The sequence below is a fragment of the Macrotis lagotis genome, chromosome 1 (genome assembly GCF_037893015.1).
Source record: "Macrotis lagotis isolate mMagLag1 chromosome 1, bilby.v1.9.chrom.fasta, whole genome shotgun sequence".
Lineage (NCBI taxonomy): Eukaryota > Metazoa > Chordata > Mammalia > Peramelemorphia > Peramelidae > Macrotis > Macrotis lagotis.
This window is the reverse complement of record NC_133658.1, coordinates 448,537,608-448,550,976: the sequence shown is the minus strand read 5'-3', so window position 1 is coordinate 448,550,976 and position 13,369 is coordinate 448,537,608. Positions and strand designations below refer to the sequence as shown.

Sequence of the window (13,369 nt, the reverse complement as noted above, 5' to 3'; positions counted from 1 at the left end):
CCGGCGTCGCGTTTCGCCATCGGTCACGTGCCTCTACTCGGTTCTGACGCAGAATCTCCCCTTCCCCCTTTCCGGAAGTCGCCGCAGTCTCGGCCGAGCCCCGCCCACTCCGGGCGACGTCAAACTCGGTCTCTACCACCGCTCCGCGCCCGCCTCTAGCCTCGGGGGAGGGGCTCTTTTTCCCCGGCGCTCGGATTCGGCGTTTTGGGCCGTCAGCGGGGGAGAAGGCGGCCAGGTCACTCCGCGAGCTCCGGGGCCGCGGGTGGCCCGGGGGGGCTTCCGCGGCGGAGCGGAGGGCGCCGCCGCAGCGCCGGCGCTTCCCCGTCCTCCCCCTGCTCGCGGAATGCGCTCTGGTTAGTTCCGCCGGGACTCCCGGCCGCCCCGCCCCCTCCCTTGTCATTGATGTTGTTGTTCTTGTCAGTGCCGCAGCCGCGACAGCAGCCGGGAGCCCGAGCCGGAGCCGCCCGGGCAGCGCGGCGGCGGCCGGAGGATCCTGGTGCCGGCGGGCGGCGGCGGGCCTGGATGGCTCTGTGTGGGCAGGCGGCGGGCGCTTCGTCGCTGCCCAGCGAGCTCATCGTGCACATCTTCTCCTTCCTGCCGGCGCCCGACAGGCTGCGGGCCTCGGCCTCCTGCTCGCACTGGCGCGAGTGCCTCTTCTACCCGGCGCTGTGGCCGCAGCTGCGCCTCAGCCTCCGCGTCTCCGCGGCCGAGCGCCCCCGACTCGACTTCCTCATGCGCAAGTGCGGCTGGTTCGTGCGGGAGCTGCGCATCGAGTTCGCCGCCGAGAACTACCTGAGCGGCGGCGGCGGCGGCGGCGGCGGGGGGGGCGCGGGCGGCGAGCCGCGCGCGGGGGCCGGCGGGGACGAGGCCGAGGCGCCGCAGCTCTCCGCCGGCTGGCTGGACGTGCTGCGCACCTACCTGGAGCTGGTGCTGTGCGTCCTCAGCAGCATTCGGAACAACAGGTAAAGACCCGGCGCCGTGCCCCGGAGGTGGAAGCCGCGGGCCGGCCGAGGCGGCGAAGCGGGCAGGGACGGGGCGCGCTGCTGAGCCCCGACTTCGAGCTCTCGCATGAGGCTCCTCCGAGCGGAGTTTCCTTTGGGTGCGGGCGGGCCGACGGGCGGCGGGCCTGCCTGTGCAGCCGGGGCGGCGGGGCGGGCGAGCCCGGACAGCCGGGGGGCACTTCCGCAGCTCCGGCGCTGCGCCGCCGCGGGGGCGGGACGGGCGGGACGGGCGGGACGGGCGGCGACCCGCGCCGCGGGGGCCCGGCTGCGCCGTGCGGGGTGTGCAAGCCCCGCTCACCCCGCCCGGGCAGCTGCTGCGGCCCTCTCAGCCCGCTCCCCATCTGCAAAGTTAGCGCTAGCTCCTCTCGTTCTTACAAGACCATTTCATACGAAGGTTAGGCGGAACGGGTCGCTTTCTGACCGTTTGGGCCAAAGCCGAGACACAGGACTTGTGTGGGAAAAGTGAAGGATGGGAAAGAATGAGAAGCGTCATGTACCTGCCCATTTCATCTTACCCCCCAAGCCCTAATTATTTCATTTGGTGGGTCGAATGTATGAGTGAGCAATTGTACTGATTTTGCTTTAGTTTTGGCCAAATTCTGAGATGGGTCGAACCCTTCACCTCCTCTCTTCCCAAGCATCTCTGGAATCCATACGTTGACCAGTCTAAAGTTGGGAAATAGAATGTCCTAGGGAGACATGGGAATACTAGGGATTGGGGAAAATCCTTGATTGGTAATAAATAAAGGGCACGGCCTTGGCCCTAACATAACATAACATGACCCATCCAGCGGGGGGAAAAAAAACAAAGCAAAGATTCAGGGCACAGCTATTAAAAAACCTTTTTTTCATTCAATCTCTCTCCTCCCTTTATTGCAAAAAAACAACTTTTAAAGACATGGTAGAAATGTAATAAATTGTTCTCTTGATTCTTCTCAGTTCACTCTGTTTCAGTGCATCCCAGATTTTGTTGAAACAGTCCTTTTCATTTTCTAAGATTCACTAATATTCTATAATTCGTTCATCCATTCCCTAATGGATGGGCAACCTACTCCCCTTCTTTTTTTCAATTCTTTAAAGTTATAAAAAGAGCTGCTCTAAATATTTTGACATATGAATCCTTTTCCTCTTCCTTTTATATCTTTTGAGTTTTGACCTAAGTAGCGATATCACTGGGTCAAAGAATGTCATGTTAGTTTATCAATTTTCGAGTCATAATTCCAAATTGCTTTCCAGAATGGCCAGACCATTTTCATTGCTCTACCAACAGTGAATTAATTTACCTGTTTTTCAGAAGTCCTTTCCCCCCAACATTGATCTCTTTCGTCTTTTCTTTTCTTTCTAAATTAACTTTGCCAGTTAGAAGAGTGTGAGGGAGGAACTCTGGTACTTACTTTGAATTTCTCATTTTAATGATTTGAACTTTTTTTCATATAGTTATTAGTAGCTTGGATTTCCACAAACTTGAATCAGTTCCTTATATCTCTTAGAAATGAGGCTTTTATTTAGTTAAACTTTAAGCAAAAATTTTTTTCCAGTTAACTGTTTCACTTCTAATCATAGCTGCATCTAAATTACAACTTTTTAAAAAAACTTATTTTGATTTTTCTCATTTGTTGAAAATCTGCTTTCTCTTCCTTTTAATCCTCCTTCCTTCTCCTCAAATGAAAACCAAAATGATAATAAACCTTTAATTCCATCTCTTCTTGCATTTTTTTAGTAGCCTGAGGAAAAAAGACCATATTCATGCCCCACTATTAGGTTATTAGGTAACATCATCTTTTATACAGATATACCCTATTAGTTCTGCACAGATTTCATATCACCTATTTTTTTTAATAGAATTGATCTCATCTACCTCTTAGATTTGTCAGAGCCAAAACCTACATCTTAAAACTTCTCTTGGGCAGCTAAGGTGGCACAGGCCCTGGAGTCAGGACCCGAGTTCAAATCGGGACTCAGACACTTAATAATTACCTAGCTTTGTGGCATTGGGCAAGCCAAACCCCATTGCCTTGCAAAAACAAAAACAAAAAAAAAAACTTCTCCAAGTCTTTTTGTTTTGGTTTTTAAACAGGAAGTAAAATTCATTAATAATCAGTGGTAAGGATAAACTGTATAGAATTCTTAATGTTTGAGTTAGTTTTATAGAATTTTAAAATAGATCATTGACTCAGGATAAGACAAAAAAAATAACAAAATAGATCAGATTATTAATTTGAGAGCTTTCAAGGATTTCGGCTGAACTCCCTATAGATCACAAATCGTTACTTTGTTTTGTGCCAGTTATTTTCGTTTCTTGGAGGCAGTGTTGAAACTTCAAGGCAACTATTCTTCCCAATGAATAATTTACTTTTTTGACTTTGTTTCTGGTTTTCAGTCAGACATTGCCAGACCTACCCCATTTGTATCTAGTTAAATAAATGTCTTATTGAACTAAAACATCTTTTCCCTTTCTATACTTGGCCAGCTAAGGGAATAGAGCATGGGGATCTGGACTTTACTGGATCACCAGATGACTATTTCCCAAGTTGCCAGGTGCCTTTCTTGAAGTGTGGAAGGAGCATATGAATGTTAGGGAATTCCTTTCTGGTTGAATAACAAGGATTGAAATTTAATATTCTTTCAGCTATATTTGGATTAACCAGCTTAGATTAGAAGGGCATTAAGCTGAAAGATAATTGGATTTAGATTAAGTCTTGGAGTTAAATCTCCAAACACTTAAACTCTGTTTTGTGTTACCTGGAATGTAATTTATTTGTGTCATTTATAGAAAGAATAACAAAACAGTGTCCAGTAGTATTCTCTACACAGGATAACCTTCCTTGTTATCAGATTGCTGACTTTATTAAGACTATATTCTAGTGTTTTTAATAACATTTCATCTTGAGTTCCCTCTTAGTAGAGGTAAAGATTAAGTTATTTCTGACTTTTTATTAAATAGGATGAAGCATAGCTGATAAAGGGGAATCTTTTATTTCATATTATTTTCTCTGCATTTTATTAAATCCAAAAAAAGTCATGCAAGGGTTATTTTTTAAGCTTTCCTAATAAACTTGGTTAGGAAGTAATTCTTTTTTATTTGGAATTTTTGTTTGAAATTGTAGGTGATGTCTTGGGGTGAGTTGCTATCTTCATATTAAGTATTTATTTTTCTACCTTACTGTGTACTCAAAATGAAGAGTTTTGTCATTTCAATACTTCCTCAAAGAAGGAATCTCTTTAAGGATTACATGTTTTGGAGGAAAAAGGATTATTCCCCCAAAAGGAAGATCTTACCTAGGAAAGAGAGAGAATAACAGCTTCCAGCAAGGAAGAAGACTCTGTGTATATATTTGTTTGCTGATTAGATTGTAAACTCCTTGAGGACAGGACTATGTTTGCCCTGATTCTTAGTGCAATGTCTAGGTAATAGTAGGTATTTAATGTTTATTGATTGAGAAGTAATATCTTTGTTTTCACATATATATAATTGATAACACATTTTTTGTCTTTTCAATGGGTAGAAAAGAAATGGGAGGGAGGAAATTTATAACTCAAATTTTTTCAAATAAATGTTAAAAATAAATAGTGGAAAACATTTTTAAAACAAAAGTAATGCCATATGTATCCTATAATTTTTATTATTATTATTATAATTTTTAGATTTCTCAAGGCAGTGGGGGGTTAAGTGACTTGCCCAAGGCCACAGGGCTAGGTAATTATTAAGTGTCTGGGTTTGAACTCAGGTACTCCTGACTCCAAGGCCAGTGCTCTATCCACTGTGCCACCTAGTCGCCCCTTGTATACTATAAATTCTTGAAGTAAATTTTTTTTGAAATATTAAATATTTTTCTATTCCATAGCTATTTAAGCTACCCAATAGGGACCTCATTTATCTTTAAAATCTCAAACTTTCAAAGTATTTTATCTGACCTGTCCTTTTATCTGTGAACTTGTTCTTAGCTTCATCAAGATCTGTACTTTGTTATACAAATTCTTATGTTATGATTATTTATTATTGCCTATTCTAATGATATATGTATTGTCAGCAATCCCTCGCTGAATTTAAGGTCCATAAAGTCTAGAATTGTTGTTTTACTTAATCTTTTTTTAATCATACCTAGTAGTATCCTGACTCCAGTGCCAGTGCTCTATCCACTGCACCACTAGCTGCCCTGAAGTGTTTTTTCTTGCCAAGACTAATATTTTCATCTTTCCCTTCAATTCAATCCCTGCTCACTTTATACCTTCATATACCACTTATGTCTCTACATGCTCTCCCTGTCTATCTCCCGCTAGGTAGACATACTTGGAGAATAGATCCTTCTTGCTGTACTTAAAAACATATTTATTCAGATCTCATTTTAACCTGCCACCCTCCCACTCCAAGCACCCTCCTTCTTTTTCTTGCTTTTTATTGTCAAACTTCCAGAAAAAAAGTAGCCTATATTTGTTCTTTATACTTAACACTCAACTCATCCTCAGCTCTTTGCAGTTTGGCTTCAGTTTCTGTCACACAAATGAAGTACTTCTTTTAATCACCACATCCCATTAATGATTTTCTTAGTCCTCACCTTTCCTGAAGCCTTTGTAACATTAATATGCTCTTGACTACACCAGTCTTCCTAATACTGCAGTTATCTTCCATAACTTGTACTTACATAGTCTTCCTTCCCCCCCCCCCCCACTGGTCTTTCATTGGCTCTTCTTTCTTCTTCCATTCCCTTTAATTTAGATATTCCTTAAGGTCTGTTTCCTTGACATTCTGACCTCAATATTCTTTTAGCATTCTCATTGACATCCAAAACTTCAACTATTAAATTATGTTCTGGTGCCTACCATATCTATTAAGCATAAAAATCAAGAAATAGGATGAGATTTTTAAAAATTTTAATAATTTTTATTTAATACTGAATTAGTATTTTATTTTTTCTAAATTCCATGTAGAGTTTTTAACATTCATTTTTTTTTTTTTAGTTTTTTGCAAGGCAAACAGGGTTAAGTGGCTTGCCCAAGGCCACACAGCTAGGTAATTATTATTAAGTATCTGAGACCGGATTTGAACCCAGGTATTCCTGACTCCAGGGCTGGTGCTTTATCTACTACACCACCTAGCCGCCCCTTTAACATTTTTTTTATGTTTTTGCAAGGCAAATGGGGTTAAGTGGCTTGCCCAAGGCCACACAGCTAGGTAATTATTAAGTGTCTGAGACCGGATTTGAACCCAAGTACTCCTGACTCCAAGGCTGGTGCTTTATCACTACGCCACCTAGCCGCCCCTTAACATTCATTTTTGTAAAATTTTGAATTCCAGATTTTTCTCCTTCTCTTCCTTCCTGCCCCTTCTCAAAGAAAACAAACAATCTGATATGTTATACATATACAATTATGTTAAATATAAATGTATATGTGTATATATATATATATATATATATCATGCTGTAAAAGAAAAATCAGAACGAAAGAGGAAAAAACATAAGAAAGAAACAAATAAAAAATAAAAATAGTATGCTTTGATCTTTATTCAGACTTCATAGTTCTTTCTCTGGGTGTGGATGGCATTTTCCATCATAAGTCTTTTAGAATTGACTTTGATCATTGTATTGCTAAGAAGAGCTAAATCTATCAGTTGATCATCACACAATGTCGCTTTTCAGGTGTACAGTGTTCTCCTGGTTCTTACTTCACTTAGCATCAATTCAAGTAAGTCTTTTTTTTTTTTTTTTTTTGCAGGGCAACTGGGGTTAAGTGGCTTGCCCAAGGCCACACAGCTAGGTAATTATTAAGAGTCTGAGACCTGATTTGAACCCAGGTACTCCTGACTCCAGGGCTGGTGCTTTATCCACTGCGCCACCTAGCCGCCCCTCAAGTAAGTCTTTCCAGGTTTTACTGAAATCTGCCTGCCCATCTTTTCTTATTGAATGTAGTATTCCATTACATTCATATGCCACAGCTTGTGTAGCCATTCCCCAGTTGATGAACATCTCAATTTCCAATTCTTTGTCACCACAAAAAGAGTACTATAAATATTTTTGTACTTGTGGGGTCCTTTTCCCTTTATTATGATCTCTTTGATAAAGAACTAGTAGTGAAGTACTGCCGAATCAAAGAGTATATGGAATTTTATAACTCTTTGGGCATAGATTGCTCTCCAGAATGGTTGAATCAGTTCACGACTCCACCCACTAGCAGAGCTTCAATGCCCAAGTTTTTCCATGATCCCTCCAACATTTATCATTTTCCTTTTCTTTCATATTAGTCAATCTGAATTGTGAGGTGGTATCTCAAAGTTGTTTTAATTTGCATTACTTTAATTAATTGTGATTTAGAGAATTTTTCATGTCTATAAATAGCTTTGATTTCTTCATCTGAAAACTGACTGAAAACTCCTCTAAATCTGTTATAAACTTTTAATTTTTGTTTTATGTACAAAACTTATTTTTTGAAAATATCTTTGCCTACTCATTCTTTTTGTTTTCTTTTTGCTAGCATAAATAAACAAGTATTGAAAGCAGTTTCTATCACTGTTTTACTGCCCTGGCTTCTGGGGTTTTTTTTTTTTTTTTTATTTCTCTTTAGGAGCAAACCTAGTTATTGGATTTCAACAAATGTAGGGACACATTCAAAGTTGATAAGCTGACAGGTAGTAGACCCTAAATAAATCTTGAATTGTTGACTTCTTAAAATATTTGTGGGCATAATTCCTAGATTAATTGTCTGTTGCTTTTAGAAGTCTATAATTTATCACACTTTTGGATTTGTCAGTAAGTTACAGCTAAATTATTATCTTGGAAACAATACCACTAATTTGTAGTAGTTTTTTTTTCTTTAATGAAGGGAATGCTTTTTTGGTCAAGTATAGTGGTTTTACAAAAACATTTTTTTGCTGCATTCCTTTTAAACCAAGTACTAAGCTAAGAACATGTGTTGGTTTCCTGTTTTGGTGGATTCATGATTCTTATCACTATGCTTTCTAGCACTACAATATGACAGTCTAGAAGGCCTTCTCATTGTGTAAAATCATGCTTAATTTTTATTCCTATGTTTCGTTAAATCTTTAACATGGGCAATCCCTTCAGTGCATTGACGGGTTCTCGTTATATTAATATTACCAGTGTACAGGGTATGCCTTTGGGGCTAGGCTTCATTTTATTTCTGTCTCAGCATATGACTAGTCTTTAGAAAAGGTTATGTTGCATGTGTGTGTGTCCTGAGGCACAGGCATCATGATATAAAGGAGAATAGTAGGCCTCAAGTGGATTCAAGTTCTGTCTCTTGATACATACTATAAATCATTTCTACCGCCTTAATATCTGTCATATCTGACCTTTTCTCTCTATTCACACAGCCACTACCTTATATCAGACTTCATCACTTTTCCCCTGGATTATTGTGTCAGCTTCCCAATTGGTCTCACTGTCTCAAAACTTTCCCTATCCCCAACACAAACTGCTTGGAAATATTTTCCTTAAATAAAACGGACTCTCACTAATGAATAAATTCCAGTAGCTCCCTTATTCTTCTAGGGTAAAATATAAACCTTTTAGCTTTTAAAGTCCTCCACAACCTAGTCCTGTCTTCTTTCCAGCCTACCTTTTAGTTTAACTTTCTAGTCCATTAATCATTCAACTCTTACGACTCCATTGCACCCCTGTTATACACAAGATGTTCATTCCCCTGCTCACCTACAAGTTTCTCATGTTCAAAATCTTAAATTTATCTTTCATCATTCCTTATGCTTTTCTTTTTCTTCCTAAACCAGGAATTCTTAAACTGGAGGATTACATCTTTATTTGAATATATAATTTGTTTTCTTTGTTAGCCTATGTATTTTATTTTATGCATTTAAAAACATTGTTCTGAGAAGGAGTCCTTAGGGTTTTATCACACCTAAAGGTTCCATGATTACAGGATTAGACTTATCCACACAAATAGCCCTCACTTCAGCAAGGTAATAATTCTACTACTCTCTAATTGATTCAGTTATCCCAAATCTCTTCCCCTCTTCTCAAGCCTCACATACAAAATACAATTCTTCTCTCCTTTTTCCTGAGGATCTTACCTCCTACTTAAAAAAAAATGAGACCTTCCTCTTCTCTTTCATCTCTTATCACTTGATATCATTTTCTCCTTTATTCCAGTTCCTTATGAGGTAGCCCTTTCTCTTTGCTCAAGCCAACCCCTTTATGGAATCCATGATTCAAAAGTTTGCCCCCAGCATCATCTCAAACTTTCCTCTAATCTTTGGTCTTTCCCATTCTTTTTTTTTTTATATTTTTGCAAGGCAAGTGGGGTTAAGTGGCTTGCCCAAGGCCACACAGCTAGGTAATTATTGAGTGTCTGAGGCTGGATTTGAACTCAGGTACTCCTGACTCCAGGGCTGGTACTCTATCCACTGTACCACCCAGCTGCTCTTGTTCTTTCCCATTCTTAAAAAAAATATTCACTAGATTAGACTTCCAATGTATTCATTCAACAGAAATTAGATTTCCCTATAAGTTTAGATTTCCCTAAAAGTTATCAATGATCTCTCTTTTTAAAAATTTTTCCAACTACATGCAATGGTAGTTATCAACATTGATTTTTTTTTGTAAGGTTTTGAATTTTATATTTTTTGTCCTCTCTTCCCCCCTCCGGCCCCCTCTCCCAGAGAAAGCTATCTAATACAAGCTTTACATGTATAACCGTGCTAAACATTGATCCATATTAATCATGTTGCATAAGAAGAATCAACTCCAAATAGATGGATAAAATATTAGAGAGGGGAAAAAAGACATAATACATGAGACAACTTTTGAAAATTGAAGACAGTAAGCATTTAAACTCCATAATTCCTTCTCTGGATATGGATGCTATTTTCCATCACAAGTCTTTTAGAACTGTCTTGGATTATTAGACTGTACAATTCTATCATAGTTGATCATCACCCAATGTTATGTTTGTGTGAATTATGTTTTGGTTCTCCTCACTTCACTCTGCATCAGTTTATGTAAATCTTTCCAAGCTAATCAATGATTTCATAATTGTTAAATGAACTCTTCAACCATCTTATTAATCTCTCTCTCTGGCATTTGATAGTGTCCACCACCTCCTGAATACTCTTTTCTTTGCAATTTCATGACTCTGCTTTCTTGATTCTTTTATCTTTTAATAGCTACTTAAAAAATACCTTTTTTTATGTAATTTGAATTTTTTCATCACCATAATTTCTCCTAATATCCCTCCTACCCCCAGAGAAAACCAGACCTATTTATCCCGCCCTAGTCCTGAGTTCCTTCCTGAATTCCTGTTCCATATCACTTATTGTATATTGGACATTTTTAACTTGATGTCCTGGAGGAATCTCCATAGTTCCTTCCCTGGAGGTAAATGGTATTTTCCACCACAAGTCCTTTAGAATTATCTCTGATCATACTGCTGAGAAGAGCAAGCACATCAAGTTTATCTTCACACAATGTTTTGTTAATGTTTCTGATGTTCTGGTTCTCACTTTATTCAACATAAATTCATGCAAGTCTTTTCAAGCTTTTCCTGAAGTCTAGCCACTTATTATTTTTAAGAAAACAATAGTATTTTATTGTTGTTTAAAATGGTTTAAAACAATTATTACATTCATATACCACGATTTGTTTAGCCATTTCCCAATGATTGTCTACTTTCGAGAACACTGTAAAGGGGAATTTGAGCATAGAGCCTGGAGTTGACCCAAATGACCTTTAAGTTCCTTTCCAGTGTTAGAATTCTGTATTTTTAAAGTACTTTGCAGAGCAGGGAAATATCACAAGATTTGGACTTAGAAGACATCATGGTACAGTATAAAGAGGGCTGAATTTGGCACCATAGAACCTGAGGTGAAATACCAATTCTGCTACCTTTTTACTTAGGTGACTTTGGTTGTTATCTCAACTTTTGTAAAATGAAGACATTTATAGCCATGGATCTAGAGAATTAGATGACCTTTAAAGCCCATCAGGCTTCTAAATCTCAGACTCTATAAAGCCAGAAAAGGTCTAGTGACTGTAATATGGAGTTTAGGATGAAAAATAGATGTCTAGGTTAGATAGAGCAGATACATAAAAGAAATGTTTTTAACAACAAAAGACATCAATAAAATTTTTACAGTGTAAACCTTTGGGCAGAACCAGGAGAACATTGTACATATTAGCAACAACATTGTGAGTTGATCAGTCTTGGTGGATATAGCACCTCTCATCAGCTCAAAGGGCTTGGACAACAATCCTGGGAGAACTGTTATGGATAATGCTATCCACATTCAGAGGAAGAAAAACAAAAAAATAAATAAAGCCCTCAGAATGAGAATGAACACTACATTCACTTTTTAAAAAATTCTCTTATGTTTTTCTTTCGTATTTCATGGTTTTCTTTCTTTTCCCTTAGACCTAATTCCTCATACACAAAATGACTAATCTGTAAGCATGTTAAACACAAATGTATATGTATAATGCTCACCAGATTGTTTGCCATTGAGGGGAGTGGGGTGGGAAGGGAGGGTGGAAGGAAGGAAATTATGTAACTTATAAAATATCCATATGCATGTAAATGAATGTTGAAAAACTTTCATAACATGTAATTGGAAAAATAAAATATTAATTGTGATTTTAAAGAAAAAGGAAACTTTCCCCTTCCCCCAATCCTCCTAATACCTTTAATCAAAAGGTTAGTGTTATAGGTTCTTGTAAGGTTTGTCATAAGATAAGAATGCCTTCATAATTTTTATTAAAAAGTATGCATTCAGTGGTTTTAGACTGTAAAATGACCTTGAAATGTTTGGACATTGCTTTCAATATTTATAAGTATGGAATAATATAAATGGAAAAAAATTACAGGTTAGGAAGGAATTACTAGTATCAGGGACCTCAAAGCCAGGGGAAAAAAACTCAGGGAAATAATTTGCCCCCTTAATGCTTTAGGCAGTTCTCTCTCAGAGAAAGTGCCTAACTTTCTACCTACTCTGGTAGAGGAAGTTTCCTCATCTGGCAGTTTAGGCAGAGCCCTGAAGTCTCAGGTCCAGAATCTGTGCCCCTTTAATTAATTTGTGAAATGCAGTTAGGAAAGATAGATGAATAAAAAAGGCCCTTGTCATTTTTCTTCTTTAATAAACCTATTATTTGTATTTTAATAAATCATATTATTCATAGCAGGGCAGCTAGATGGTGTAATGGTTAGAGCATTAGCCTTAGAGTCAAGAGGACAGGAGTTTGAATCTGACCTCAGACATGTAACCATGATTACCTCGCATCCCAGGTCATCTCCAGTTGTCCTGATTCATATATGGCCATTGGATGCTAGATGGCTCTGGAGGAGAACGTGAGGTTGGTGACTTAGTACAGCACCCCCTCACTCAAATCCAATTCATGTGCTTGACACCCTTCTTGGTGTTAGGGTCTTCTTCAAGAATGAAGGATAAACATCATAAATCATACTTAGAAATAATGTCTTCCCTTATTTGTTAAACTCTTGTTAACTCTTATTAAATTCTTAATTCTTCCTTATGTGTCCTTAAAGGCTCAGTAATTTCCAGAAGGGGAATTTTTGCAATTTTGCAATTTGTAGTTATAACCAAAGCTTTATCAACAGTTAAAGCAAATTATTTCAATCCAACAAATATATCTTAAACACCTATAACGTTTAAGACTATTAGTTATTAACAGTGGACTAGTAGTTAGCTTAGGAGTCAGGAAAACTTAAATTCCATTTGAGTTTACATACCTGTGTAACACCCAGCAAGTCTCTACCTCAGTGCCCCAGGCAGCTATCTTAAATGATTAATTTCCATATGTTGTCAGGTCTCCATTGGCAGAGGGTGTTTTATATACTGGTGAAAAGACAAGTTCTTTAAGTATTTCAGGAAAAAAAGGACAAAAAGAAAATCCATTGGTGCCTTCCAAAAGCTTATATTTTACTGGGGTAAACAACTTAAATAAACATAAATTTGAGCAAGGGCACCTAAGGAAGGTTTCTGATAGGAAATGGCACCGGAGCTAGCTATTCCTTTAAAGAGGTGAAAAAAGAATATTTTCTAGGCATAAGGGACAGGCTATGCAATGGCATAAAGATTGAAATGCTTAGTTCAAGAAAATAAGTAAGCCAATTTGACCAAAACTGAGTGTTAAAGGGAGTAAATTATGTCAGATAAAATCTCAAAAAAGATGACTAGAGCTCATTCCTCATTCTTCTTTACCTCTCTATCACCCTTTATGTCCAAAACCTGTCAGTCACCCTTTTTTCTCCAAATATGCTTTTCTCCTGATTCTTCTCTTACCACCTGACTACTCTTTCTTAGTCTCCTTTGTTGGACTTTCATCCTGTTAACCATGGATAGTTAGAACAAAATTCTATCCTGGACCCTCTTCTTTATGCTATTT

General features: G+C 39.0%; 1 protein-coding gene across 1 annotated transcript in view; it reads left to right on the top strand.

Moving 5' to 3' along the window:
• The first annotated feature begins 346 nt into the window (after window positions 1-346).
• The window catches only part of FBXO33 (F-box protein 33), a 31,856-nt gene continuing 18,833 nt past the window's right edge, over window positions 347-13,369 (top strand). Inside the window, exon 1 of the mRNA XM_074213436.1 lies at window positions 347-962. Within this exon, the coding sequence (XP_074069537.1) occupies window positions 403-962 (560 nt within the window). The 5' untranslated portion in view covers window positions 347-402. The remainder of the gene's footprint in view (window positions 963-13,369) is intronic.